We start from the raw sequence: 14,153 nt of genomic DNA, 5'->3' as shown, positions 1-14,153 counted from the left end.
ACGTGCTGATTAGCCTTAGCTGACTATTATTATTATTTGTGTTATTCAATTATTAGGCTGTGTATTCTCATTTGCAAATAAATTGTGGTGAAATTAATCATTCAGAAAATATACATTTTTAATTTTTTTTAAAAAAAATTCCAGATTGTTTTTTATTATATTGATGTACTCTTATTAAATGATGAATTTCACACCATTCTATTAAGTTAAATGTCATTAATATTAATTCACTGAATGTAATATTTTTATATAAAAATGTAACACCATTTTATATTTCCTTCAGGTTACACGGGTAGTTTTATTGTGGGTGAACAATCACTTCAATGATTTTGAGGGAGACCCTGCAATGACTCGTTTTCTGGAGGAATTTGAGAACAATTTGGAAAGAGAGGTATAAATAGAGCCCTAGACAAGGAAAGAAAAAAGTTTTGGTGCTCTGTTGAGAATAATATTGAAATTAATGGATCTAAATTAATATTTTTGCTTACAGAAAATGGGTGGACATCTGAGGCTGTTAAATATTGCATGTGCTGCTAAAGCTAAACGAAGGATGATAACATTAACCAAGCCATCTCGGGAAGCTCCTTTGCCTTTCTTATTACTAGGAGGCTCTGAAAAGGGATTTGGAATCTTTGTTGACAGTGTCGATTTGGGTAGCAAAGCTACTGAAGCAGGGTTGAAACGTGGAGATCAGGTATGCAAATTAACATTTGAAATGTCAGTAGGCACTTTCAGAAAAAGAAAAGGTTTAACTGTTCCATTTTTATATGAAAACTAAAGAGAGAGAAAAGGAGTAGGAAAGCACAGGAGATTTGCAGAAAGGTTATCATTTCTGGAACACTGGAAAGTTTTGTGAATGAGACAGTGAATTACAGAGAGAAGTGTATTCTAAAAACATCAGTTGAATGTGAATTCATTGGAAACAAACAGTGTTGTTTTTATAATATATTTTAAACTTCTGATTTTTCTAATTTGCAAGGATGAGATTCTCTTGTTTCTCTGTCTAGATATTGGAGGTGAATGGCCAGAACTTTGAAAATATTCAGCTAGCAAAAGCCATGGAAATTCTTCAAAATAATACCCATTTATCTATCACTGTGAAAACAAACTTATTTGGTAAGTATTATAGATTAATAGAGTTGGAAGGGCCCTTGTAGGTTATCTAGTCCCATCCAAGCAGGAAACCCTACACCATTTCTGACAAATGGCAGTCCAATCTCTTCTTGAAAGTCTTAAGTGATGAAGCTCTCACAACTTCTGAAGGCAAGCTGTTCCATTGGTTGATTGTTCTCACTGTCAGAAAATTTCTCCTTATTTCCAGGTTAAATCTCTCCTTGTTCAGTTTCCATCCATTATTCCTTGTATGGTCTTCAGGTGCTTTGGAAAATAGCTTGACCCCTTCCTCTCTGTGGCAGCCCCTCAAATATTGGAACACTGCTATCCTGTCTCCTCTGGTCCTTTTCTTCACTAGTCTAGCCATGTTCAGTTCCTGTAACCGTTCTTCATATGTTTTAGTCTCCAGTCCCCTAATTATCCTGGTTGCTCTTCTCTGCACTTTTTGTAGAGTCTCAACATTAATATATGAATTAATGACAAGGTTGTTATTTTTATTCAAGTAAAGTATGTTAAAAGTGTGATACAATATTTATCTAATTAATTGGCCTATATACCATCAACTACTATATGATTCTATCTCATTAATAACATGACTTAAAACACCACTGGTTTCAATAAAATGACCATGATGATTAAAGAATAAAATAAACTAATCCACAATAAATAAATTAATATGTAAATAAATGCTATTAAAAACTGCATACACCAGCAAGCATTAACAATATTTGTTTGGATATAAAACCAAGCAGATTTTAGAATGGATCAAATTAATAAACAACCTGGCTGAGATGATACGCTTTGCAACACAAGTATTAACAAAAAACAGTACAAAATCCCCATTTTTCATATCAATAAGAAGAACAGTGAAACTTATATACCATCCCATATTGCTTTACAAGACCCTATGGGAAGTTTACAATATCATATTGCCCCCAATAATCTGGGTCCTCGTTTTACTGACCTCAGAAGGATGGAAGACTGAGTCAATCTTGAGCCCATCAGAAAAATTAGGGGCTTGAGCAGTGCATGAAAACCAATTGGAAATGTCCAATAACGATAAATTATTTATTGCCATTGCGTATCACATTAAAGTCAGCAAAAAGACCACTTGTTTGTTTATTTACATTTCATGTTTCAAGGAGGGGCTCTAGGCAATATACAGTATAATCAATATATGAAACAGCATGTAAAATTAACAATAAAATATTGAGATTAATTTAGGGTTAAAAATTTAACAATTAAAAGATTATAACATTTCAAAGAAATAAAAATAATTCAAAGATGGTAATTTAACACTGGTTAATAAGGCTCTCATGGCATCAGCCAGCCCCACAATACCATGGACCTTTTTGCCTCCCATGCAAGATCGTATAGCCAGTTTTGACCTCTTTACGGCAAGCAAGAAAGTGGGGGCTGCCTTAGCTTTGGGGAAAGGATATTGTATAATGCAGGGACAGCAGCAGAGAAGGTTGCCTTCCTAGATCTCGCCACACCAGCTTCCATACACTTTTGAAGGGTAGCCCCATATAGAGCACATTGCAGTAGTCCAATCGGAAGGTGACGAGGTCATGAGTGACAAAATGGAGAGCTGCCCGGTCATAATTGGCACACAATGCAGAGTTGCCCAAAGGACCTCTTAGCCACAGCTTCCACCTGCTCTTTAGCAGGAGCCATGAGTCTAAGAGGACACCGAAGTTACGCAGCAGTATTCTGTTGACAAAAGATCCCCCAAAGTGTGCACATCATTGCATTCTACACCAGCTGTAGCTTCTGAATTCTTTCCAAGGCTAGCTCCAAGTAGAGCACATTATAGTAATCCAACGAAGAGATGACATCCAACAAAGAGATGACATCCAACGAAGAGATGGCATGAGCAGGACCTCACAATCTAGGTAAGGGTACAAGTGGTGTGTATGACAAAAGTTGTACAAAGGCTCTCATAGCCACAACTGCCACCTCTTCTTAGAGTAGGAGACACCAAGTCCAGGAGAACCCCAGATTGTGTGCTAGATCTATCTATGGTAGTGCAAACCTATCCAGAATTAAAGTTGATAAACAGTTGAATCCTGAGGTCTCTTGTACCCACAGCCACTCTATCTTGCCAGGGTTCAGCTGAAGCCTGTTGTCCCCTATCCAGACCTCTACAGCCTCCGTGTACTGAAAAAGGGCAGACACAGCATCACTTGGCTTACTGGGATGGAAAGGTAAAGGTGTGTATCATCAGCATACTGATGATATGTCCTCCCACGGTGTCAGATGTTCTCACCCAGCAGTTTCATGTAGATATTAAAAAGGAGTGAACATTGAGCCCTGCAGCACCCCACAAAGGAGGGGCCATGAGCTGGATCTCTCACTCCCTATTAACACCGCCTTGAAGGAAGGAAGTGAACCAGCACAAAACTGTGCGGCCCACACTCATCTCTTTAAGTTGGCCCCAAATGATACCATGGTTGATGGTATTTGAAAGCTGCTGAGAGATCAAGGAGAGCAATCAAAATGTTAGGCTTCAAAAACCAAGAAAGACAGATTGAAGTTCTTCTAAGCAGTTTCCTTTATTATTTCTGATTTATAGACAAAAAGCTTGTCAAACTAAAACATACTATTTGCAACATTAAACATAATCTGAAAACTACTGGGACCAAGCTGTCTTAACTCTTTCTCTCACACAAACTATCTAAACTTCACTGTCTTTTGATCCTTTGGATTGCATTTTTTCCCTCCTGGGAATCCAGACTACATTCCATCACAGACCTTCTCAGTGGGGTTTTGGCAGCAAAGTCAATGGATTCATAAATGATCGCATGATTCACTTAACTCCAGCAGTGATTTGCTTAGCAACATGGCATACAACGTAAAATCAAATGCAAATCATTTAATGAATGCATTGCTTAGAAATGGACCTTCTGTTCCAATCCTGATTGTACATTGAGGAATATATGTATATCTTGAAGACTCAGTTCTGCCTGTAAAAGGGATTGGTGGAATTTTCTATTTACTGGAACTTGCAAAGTATACATGGAGGAGGACTATTTTTCTACATGCTTTCTTTTTCTTTCTATGCAGTTTTTAAAGAACTTCTGGCAAGATTGTCTGAGGACAAAAGAAATGGTGCTCCTCATCTTCCTAAAATTGGTGATATTAAAAAAGCAAGCCGTTACTCCATCCCAGATCTTGCAGTTGATGTGGAACAGGTGATGGGCTTGGAAAAAGTAACAAAGAAAAGCAAAGCCAACACTGTTGGAGGAAGAAACAAGTTAAAGAAAATACTGGACAAAACCCGCATCAGTATCCTGCCTCAGAAACCATACAAGTGAGTGTGAAATGTAGAAGGACAATATGCTTTCATGCTATACTGCATTAGCTTAGATATGTTACCCATGCATTTTTTAGCATTGACAAATGATCATAAACAAAGAGCATAGAAGAATAAACCAGGGATGAAAGGGAAGAATTTCAAAATATGCTTATGGAAAACCAAATGAAATATTATTTCTATTTTTCTAAGTGTTAGAATAAAAGTAGGCATAATTGATAGTTCTGTTTGCTTGAATATAGATCCTGGCATAGAAGAATACAGGTAAATGAAATAAAATTTTGTTGGTTAGAGAAAGATTCTAAGATTGTTTTGACAGTTGAATAAATGATAAGAAATCTCAAAGCAAATACACAGAGAGTGCATCTTGATCTGTGCTTTGTGTTAATAATTAAACCCAACCCAATGGTTCCAGAACTGGTTTGTTAGTCATGTTTTTTGTTTTAAAAAGAAATTAAGCTTCATCTTTTCTTCTTGCATTTTGATAGGATTTTGCAAGAAATTATTAAGGATGAGAAGACAATTTTTCCCACTCAGCTAGTATTGCTAGCCCAAGCGTGTCAAACTCATTTTCATTGAGGGCCGCATCAGGGTTGTGGGGCCAAGGTTGGTGTGGCCATAGTAGGCCTGGCCAGCTTGATGTCACTCGTGTCAGGGCCACTTGTGGCAGGATTCCCCTTGGACTCTCCCTCACTCTCATTTTCCTTCCTTCCTTCCTTCCTTCCTTCCTTCCTTCCTTCCTTCCTTCCTTCCTTCCTTCCTTCCTTCCTTCCTTCCTCCCTCCCTCCCTCCCTCCCTCCCTCCCTCCCTCCCTCCCTCCCTCCCTTTTTTCCCCTTCCCTCTTCATTCTCCTTTCTTCTTCCTTCCCCTCTTTCCTTATTTTTCCTTCCTTGCTCTCTTTCCAACTTACTTTCTTTTTCTTTGTCTTTCTTCTTTCCTTTTTTCCTTTCCTGTCCCTTCTTGCTTAAATGCAAAAGGGAAAACATTTCTCCTTTTGTTTTGTTTTGAGTTTGTTTTTCTAGCTCTCTGCTAGCGGGCTAGAAAAACAGAGCCCTTGAGGACTGTGCGCGGGGCCCCCAGGGCCCGTTTTTGGCCACAATGGTCTCCTGCAGGAGCACCTCGGGTTGGTTCTTTGCTGTTTCCTGAGTGCCCCGATGGGCCAGATCTAAGCATCCTACGGGCTGGATCTGGCCTATGGGCCTTGAGTTTGGCACCCCTGAGCTAGCCCATATTACTAAATGTAATATAATATATATTTCCAATCCTAAATCTGTGACATAGCAGATTCCATTTCATTTTCCAATGCGGAGGATGTATTTCAAGATGTTACAAGTTATAGTAATTTGCCTGGGCACTCCCAAGTTTGAATATAAAGCAGGATTTTTAAAACCAATCAACAGAACCCTTACTTTCCATGAGAACTTGGTGGGATTCCATGAGAGAATTCAGGGGATAAAAAAATGTGACTCACACAGAGCCATTTTTTTTCACTAGGGCTTTGCATCTTGATCAGGATTCGGTTTCTATATGGTTTAGTTATATTTTAAAGAACAACTTCCACAGCCTGAAAGCCTCCAGCATGAACCATTGTAGGTACCCGTAGATACTCCAGGAATGAGCAAGGAACATTGCAAATTGCAGCTGCGGAACACTTCACCTGGTCATAAATATGAGGCAATTGCCAAGTACCTGAAATATGGTCATGTGACTGTGGGAGGGCCAGTATAATGTTATATAACAGCTGGAAATGCTTTACAAGCCATGAAGCACTCTTTCTGAGGCTATCATAATGTTGCACAGTTAAACAACCAAATTAGTTTGATTTATTTTATGTATTGATTTATTTATTTTAAATATTTGTATAGCCACCCGTGTTATAACAAATTCTTAGCATCTCTCAATTCAAGCATTTAGGTATTCATGTTTACCTAAAATAGAATTAGTAGTATAACCATCATGAATTAAAATTGTTTATTCGAAATTAAATATCTATTTAGTGCAATAATATGTATTCAAATATATCAGAAACTTAAATTACTTTTTAAAAACCATTTTTGTAGCAGCGGCCTTTTTCTTTTTTCTTTTATTCTCAAAATTAAATGAAGCTCAGTGAAATATTATTTGACTATTCTGATAATTAGAGTCTGATTAAATAACTGTTACACTGTAAAGATGCAGGAAACTTGTTTTTATGTACTCATGAATAATTTGGGAACTGAAGCTAATTATTAAGTATACCAGTCTTTATTCTCCTGTAGTTTTAAAATGCTATTCCATCCATGGACACATTTCTGTTCTTTCCATAGGTACTACAGCAAACTTGAGCTTCTCAGTTTTATCCGTGTCTAGATATATTAATGCCATTTCATCTGTTATCAGATTTGTGAATATATTTTAGTTTATTATTATGGTTGGTTTTTCAAAGTTATGCTTAAATTTATGAGTTTTATGTGTCAATGAGTTTCGAGCAGCAAGAAAGCTCATAACTTTCAAGAGTAATGAGAAAGGATGTGTTACATTATATACAGGACTAACTGTGTAAGCACAGTAACTATGTTTCTGTCTTGTTGCTGTAGTGATATTGGAATTGGTCAATCTCAGGATGATAGCATTGTAGGTTTAAGGCAGACCAAGCACATTCCACCTGCTCTACCTGTCAGTGGAACACTGTCATCAAGTAATCCTGATTTATTGCAATCACATCATCGAATCTTAGATTTCAATACAACCCCGGGTGAGTATCAAATTTTGATTGTCATCTAGAATCAACCTTTTATTTTGTTGATGAATATAGAAACTGACATGAAACATGTGCGCCTTAAGTTCAGTTGTGTTTGCTTCATGTCACAGTAAAATATTTAGAAATGGGTAAGACTATTTAGTACACAAATTCAGTAACATAGTAAATATGTCCCAATTAGGTTGCTCATAGAGAGAATGTTCTAGTCATGGTCTTATTTTAGAAACCATTAGAGATCAGTTATCACATTCACAGGAAATGAGGCCGGCATATACATATTGGACAAAATAACATTTAACAAAAATAAAGACAGCTGAACCTATGAAATGAAACAAATACAATGTTAAATATACGATATATATAGGGGGGGGAGAGAGAGAGAGAGAGAGATCTTCGATCTAACTTTGAGGGCTGGGGATTTTCTTTCTCTTTCTCTCTCTCCCTCACACACTCCCACCCCCTCCAAAGCAGCTCCATTCCTAGCCTGCTTTGAGCTCTGTTCTCAGGCTGCGTACAAGAAAAGCAGCAGAAGTCTTTCTTTATCTCCCCCCATACTCTGCCAGAAATGAGTCTTTGCCAGTGCAGCCTCTTGGAGCAGGATGCCTTGCAGGATCCCAAAAACTCATTTCTGGTGGAGTTTGGGGGAGAGAAAGAAAGACTTCTGCTGCTTTCCTTGTGTGCAGCCAAAAGCAGAAGAAGAAAGAAGCGGAAGAAGCAACCCGGTGGCCAGGCAAGTTTCCCCCTCTGCTCTTTCCCCGCTCCCCTCACTACCTCGTGTTGTTCCTAATGCAAGCGACACAAGTCTTGTGTCCCTGTGGGCCATGTGGGGCAGAGCAGCCTTTTGTTCCTCGCAGCCTGGATTAATTGCGGGGGGTGCTTTGGGGTGACATTTCTCTGCAGACCACCAAAATTTCCTTGCGGCCCACCAGTGGGCTGCGGCCCACCAGTTGGCAACCACTGCTCTGGAGCAGTAGAGAAGTTGTGTGACAACTCTTTAGATATTTCAAGATTATATTTATGCTATATTTATGCATAAATATACTGTGATATTTTTTCCCAGCCATATTTTCAGTAAACTAAAAATTCCCAGATTGTTTAACTGTTCTCCATGGCATATAGAATTCAGTTAAGAGAACGGTAAAGAGAAAGAAAGGACAGTGGAAAAATAGACGTTCTCTGAAGAAGAGAAATGTATTGCTTGAAGTTAGTAAATAAAATACAAAGAAATTTTAGTTTATAAAGAGAAGTGAAATAACTATCTTGTAGAATAGCTGATAATGATTATAAACTATTATATACTTCCTCAACAAATGCTATGTGCTTTTTTGAAAACTATTTCTTAATATTCTATAGTCTATTTAATGTCAATATATATTGTTCCCTTAGGAATTTTGAAGGAAGTTGTATTTTAATCTCAAGCTGCCATTTGTATTTTAATAGCATGTTCACAGTTTAAATTAGTTGGTGTTAGTATTGACTGCATAAAGACTAAGATGGAGGAACATCCAGGTATTAGTACTTCAGGATCCTAAAATAGAAAAAAAAAGATAGAATTGTTGTCTATTATGGTTAAGAAGTTTGTAGTGCTGCTTAGGCAAGAGTGTTTAGTTACATGAATATTTTAAACTTGTAGTTCCAGAGTAATTGGATTGTACATTGAAAATTCAAATTACATTTTAATGGGTTTGGGTAATAATCCAGATTTGTATTTTAAATCTGATTATTTCATTGTATAAGGCATTCACTTAAGATCTTTAAATATAATTTAATGCAAGATACTAATTAGACGTTCCATTTCCTTTACTTGAATTTACTGTGACATAATGCAGTTCTTGGTAGACATTATAGATTTGAAACCTTGCATATTATAGTGTCCATTCCATATCATTCAGAGGTATACAGGTAGTCCTTAACTCATGATGGCAACCGGAACTGGAATTTCTGTTGCTAAATTATCATAAAGCATGACCACATCTCTTAGTGATATTAATCCTCACAATCTCACTGAGATGGTCAATCAAATCCCACAGTGGTTACGCAAGGCAATTTTATGCTGGCTTTCCATAATAAAAGTCATTGAGGAAGCTGCAGGAAGTTGCAAGTTTCAAGGTGGCAGGCAGGTAAGTGGCGGTTGCTAGGTGGGTAAGAGAATGAGGGGGTGCACAGGACACAATAAGATGTCAAAGAGGCAATACAAGGGGTGAGTAAGAAGCATGGGTCAAGGAAGGGAGCAAGGGATACACAAGAATGAGAGGGAGGTGTAGTGCAGGTCAAGGAAGTGTGAGGGAGTGTTCGATTTGCATGGCATTGATCAGGGAGGGTGCAATGAGGTGCATGTGACCTTGGGTTAAGGAAAGTATGAACTCCAGAGTAGTGTGTACCTCTTCCTTTTTCATTACTGGTACATTAAAAATGAGGGAGGTTCAAAAAAATTGCCCCCGCTTTCAGCAAATCAGTATTTCACACTATATTAGAACATTTGATCCTTAATTTTGTCTCATGTGATTCATACACAAAGGTTACCCTAGTCTGCTAACTTTAGAGCTTAAGATTTTGATAAGAGCTATAACTCGTTATGAAACACTTCATGAAAACATAGGACTCCTGCCAACCATTTCAATCTTGTTTTGATTTTGATTTTTTAAAAAGCCATCTTAATTCTTCCTCTCATGTTTTCAATATTTGATTGGTATTGTTAGAATTTGTTAGAAGCATCCCACCCCCAGGTTCAGTTGCTGGTTACTCATCTATACATATGATTCAAGCAGTGATTAAGCAACTGGTAACTGGTGCTTTGTAACTGATCATCCATAAATTTACACGGGCCAGCAAACTACCCTACTCAAAACTGAGACTAGTATATATTTTGGATCCATTCTGGTAGTCATCAGAATTGAGACGGTTGGAGATACTGCTGTCTTTGTATGTAACATGATATGACAGGGCTCATATCAAAATAATGGATTTTGTTTTAGAACATTCAACTTGATTCATTGTACAGATGCAGAATGCCTGTATGTAAATTTACAGATGACCACACAAAAAACATAGTAACAGGTAAAATACTAACTCTCTTAATTAATCATGACTAAAGCTTTTGAAAACAAATCAGTTTTATAGCTTTGAAGTTGGTTATTTCAATAAACAAGTACAAAATTGGTAGAGCATGATGCTAAAATAAGTTTATTTAAAAATACCAGGTACAGTAGAGGAAGGTTGACGGGGGAGCTTGCCAAATTTGACTTTAGTAATTTTAATATAGTTCATTACTTTGCCTTCATGCAGTAAATAAATTTCCAATATGATTATAGATAGTTTCTTGGTTAACGATTTATTCAGCAACCATTTAAATTTATGGTAGCAGTGAAAAAGTAGATTTATGATTGGTCCTTGAACTTTCACCATTGCAATGTCTCTGTGATATGGGTTCTTCACTACCTGCAAGCAGTTACGACAATCACAGTGACCTATGGTGAAGTGATTTGTATTTTTGACCCTCATAGCCAGCTTCTGTCCCACAAAGTCAATGGAGAAGCTGGCAGTAAAGTAACAAGTCATTGTCATGTGATATCATGTTTAACAACTGTGAGTTGGGGGGGGGGGGCATTTGGAAGGAAAGGAAAGTTTGCCCCCCGGGAACCCCCTAGGGACAATTGTAACATACAAAAAGGGTATAATTAACATAAGTTAGATTTGGTTATATAATGTTATAATGTTCACTTAACAATCACATCATTTTGTGATGAAGTTGCCAGCCAGTCATTAAGTGAGGACTACCTGTATACCAACTGTTTATTGAATAGGTGAAAATATATGGTACACTTTACAGAGAGGTCTGTTGTTCAGATCTAGTGTATCCATTCTACATATGTCTTAGATGTGATATCTAATATAAATAGGAAAACAATATTCTAAAAACAGGATACTTAAGGTATTTATGCAAGAAGGATTTATCATGAAGAAAAAGTTATCAGAAGAAAAATATCCCTATTCTTATTATATTATTCCTTGCTGAGAAACAGTGACACTTTATTCTGTTATATGTCTTAGTGTATTTTTCTTTTCATTACAGATTTACCAGATCAGGTACTACGAGTTTTTAAAGCAGATCAGCAAAGTCGCTATATTATGATAAGCAAGGACACAACTGCAAAAGAAGTAGTTGTTCAAGCTATTCGTGAGTTTGCTTTAACCACCACCCCAGATGCTTATTCTTTATGTGAGGTCTCTGTCACTCCAGAGGGTGTCATTAAGCAGCGGAGACTTCCAGATCAACTCTCCAAACTTGCGGACAGAATACAGCTTAGTGGAAGGTGAAAAAATAGATACTATTTTGGCTTACAATTGGTGTCCAGTAAATAAAGTCATTTGGAAGCTGTTTATTTATTTAAACCTGATAGGTTAATATGTGAAAAATATTTTTCAGGTATTATCTGAAAAATAACATGGAGACAGAAACTTTGTGTTCAGATGAAGATGCTCAGGAATTGCTAAGAGAGAGCCAAATTTCTCTACTGCAGCTCAGCACTATAGAGGTGGCTACCCAACTCTCCATGCGTAATTTTGAACTGTTCCGCAACATTGAACCTACAGAGTACATAGACGATTTATTTAAACTGAAATCTAAATTAAACTGTGCTAATTTAAAAAAGTTTGAAGAAGTAATAAACCAAGAAACCTTTTGGGTAGCATCTGAGATTTTGCGAGAAACCAACCAACTGAAAAGGATGAAGATAATTAAGCACTTCATTAAGATAGCTCTGCACTGCAGAGAATGCAAGAACTTTAACTCAATGTTTGCAATAATAAGGTAAGCAACGATAGATTTCTTTCTCATGTTTATGTAGAAGGGTATCAAAGGTTAACATGTTTTGTAATTAAAAAGGTATTGGAAAGTAGGATACACATACACACATACTGTATATTTTTAGGAATTAGTAAATTTATATTACAAAAATATTTCATCAACCTGAAGCGATCTCAGTAGCTATAAAGACAAGAGTAATGTAAAATACTAAGTTTTCTTCCCTGTTTAAATAATAATTACAAGTTTACATTATAAATATATTTATAAGCATTCTTAAGTATCCCAAAAACTTGGACTGAAATGAATGGCCACAAATTTCTCTTTTAAGAGTTAATGCGACATAAGTTTGTTTGTTTTAGAAAATTTATATTGCTGTCTACTCACCCATGGCGAGTTAAGGCTGTTTACACAAATATAAAAACATCATATAAAAATAAAAATAATAAAAGAAAATAATAAATAATAATGCAAAAAAATAGTAGTCTCCACCCACTTCCCATCCTGGTGACAACACATATAGAAGTCCTTTAAAAGTCACACAATGTAAGTTACATTTAAAAAGTAGTAATTGTTACCCATAATGGGGGAAAATCCAATTCAATGAAGTTTATAAAATCATTGAAAGCTTTTGAGTTTTTAAGAACTCATAATGAAGCACAATAGAGAATATGAATGTAGCCAAGTTTCATATTTTCTATACTCATTACTATTTATAATATAACAATACTATCTAATGTACCCTTGCAGAATCCTCTCTTTCAGTTAAGTTTTCAACCATTATCTCTGAATCCTTGTACGTTTTCCCTGCTTCTCTATATCCTGTTTCTGTCCTTTATAACTTCTTCTCCTTTCCATTTTCCCCCTCTTCTTCTCCCTCACCTTTTTGACCCCCTTTCTCTCTAATTCTAATTCTCCCTTCTGTAATCCTTTCTTCTGCTTCTTTCTAGTATTATAATTACTTTTCAAGCTATTCTTTTTTTTTTTGTGGTTGTTTTCTCAGATCTTAAGTTTTTCCCTCCCTTTCCCCCCTTTTCCTCTTTAACCCCACATAGCATTACTTGATCATTAAAGATGGCTTCTTCTTTGTCCCACCCTTCTTGTTCTGCAAGCATTTCTTGTTGTTTTTCATAGTTCAAAATCTCCATTTCTAAAAATTGAGATACGAAGCCAAAAGATCCTCTTCCCTCTTGTGCATCTTCTTTCTTTCTGTTTTTTAAGTTCCATTTTTAGCTCTTCAGGGAGTGATGCCATTTTAAACACTTTTAAACAACCACCCCATTAATTTTAGTCATTAAAATCCAACAACCAAAAATCCAAAAATCACCAAATAATCCAAATAATCCAGAGCTGCTGCTTCTTACTTCTTCTTTCCACTTTCTCTTTCCGGAGGTTCTGTTATCTTGTGGTGAAGTTTCAATTACAATTTATCTTGTTAAGATTTCTTGTTAAGATTTCACTGTTAATTCTTAATTTCAGGTGGTTTCCTCCATTTTTTCCAGATCCCACCCTTTTCTTTTTTTTCTCTCTCCTTTTCTCCTTTGAAATATTTTGAAATATCCAAAAGTCTTTATTGTCCCTTTGACATTTTATTTTCAGCTTAAAATTGCCTACTAATGTCAAAGTGGATTTATATCAATTTCTTGCTTAGATCTCTTCTTCTTAGCATTTAAAGCCAATTACAGCAGTCAATATGAGAGAAAAAAAACACCAAATCTTTTCCCTTTCCTCTCTTTCGCCGCTTCAAAAATCTTTTTTGGGAATAGTATTATTCTTTATAATTCAAAGCCCAGGGTACCTTGTATTGTTGTCTTCTCAGTTCGACCTGGTTAGTCAAAACTTTCTCTTTTATCTTCCTCCTGCACAATCTTGTCCGGTCGGGTTCTTCTTTGAGGTGGCCATTTCTGACCACCGCTGCAACTGCCTTTGGGAAAGGGAATAATGGCCAGCCGAGGAGGAGAGATGTGGCTCTTCTCAATCCCACTGGTAGTCTCCCCCGTCTTCACCTCTACGGGGTGGCTTTAGTCCCGAATCCAAGTGGCTCGGGGTACTCCGATGGCGAGCACGGATCAAAACCACCCACGATCGTGGATTTTGGTCCGTCGCCAAAGAAGCCCAAACCAGAAGTCCTGAATACAATGTCTTAAAGACCCCGAAGTGGCCTGTCATGGCATTGGGCT

The 14,153-nt window shown here is 36.8% G+C and overlaps 1 protein-coding gene across 5 annotated transcripts in view; it reads left to right on the top strand.

Moving 5' to 3' along the window:
- The window catches only part of RAPGEF2 (Rap guanine nucleotide exchange factor 2), a 172,156-nt gene that overhangs the window by 141,399 nt on the left and 16,604 nt on the right, over nt 1–14,153 (top strand). For all 5 annotated transcript variants that reach the window (XM_026675830.2, XM_026675831.2, XM_026675829.2 and 2 more), the window contains 7 exons: nt 284–391; nt 491–694; nt 1,008–1,116; nt 4,180–4,426; nt 7,006–7,163; nt 11,242–11,482; nt 11,596–11,979. In XM_026675830.2, coding sequence (XP_026531615.1) covers nt 284–391; nt 491–694; nt 1,008–1,116; nt 4,180–4,426; nt 7,006–7,163; nt 11,242–11,482; nt 11,596–11,979 — 1,451 coding nt within the window. The remainder of the gene's footprint in view (nt 1–283; nt 392–490; nt 695–1,007; nt 1,117–4,179; nt 4,427–7,005; nt 7,164–11,241; nt 11,483–11,595; nt 11,980–14,153) is intronic.

Source organism: Notechis scutatus, chromosome 4 (assembly GCF_049901735.1).
Source record: "Notechis scutatus isolate UNSWTSFEM ecotype Mainland chromosome 4, rNotScu1.2, whole genome shotgun sequence".
NCBI classification, from domain to species: Eukaryota; Metazoa; Chordata; class Lepidosauria; order Squamata; family Elapidae; genus Notechis; species Notechis scutatus.
This window is presented reverse-complemented; position numbering and strand designations above follow the sequence as displayed.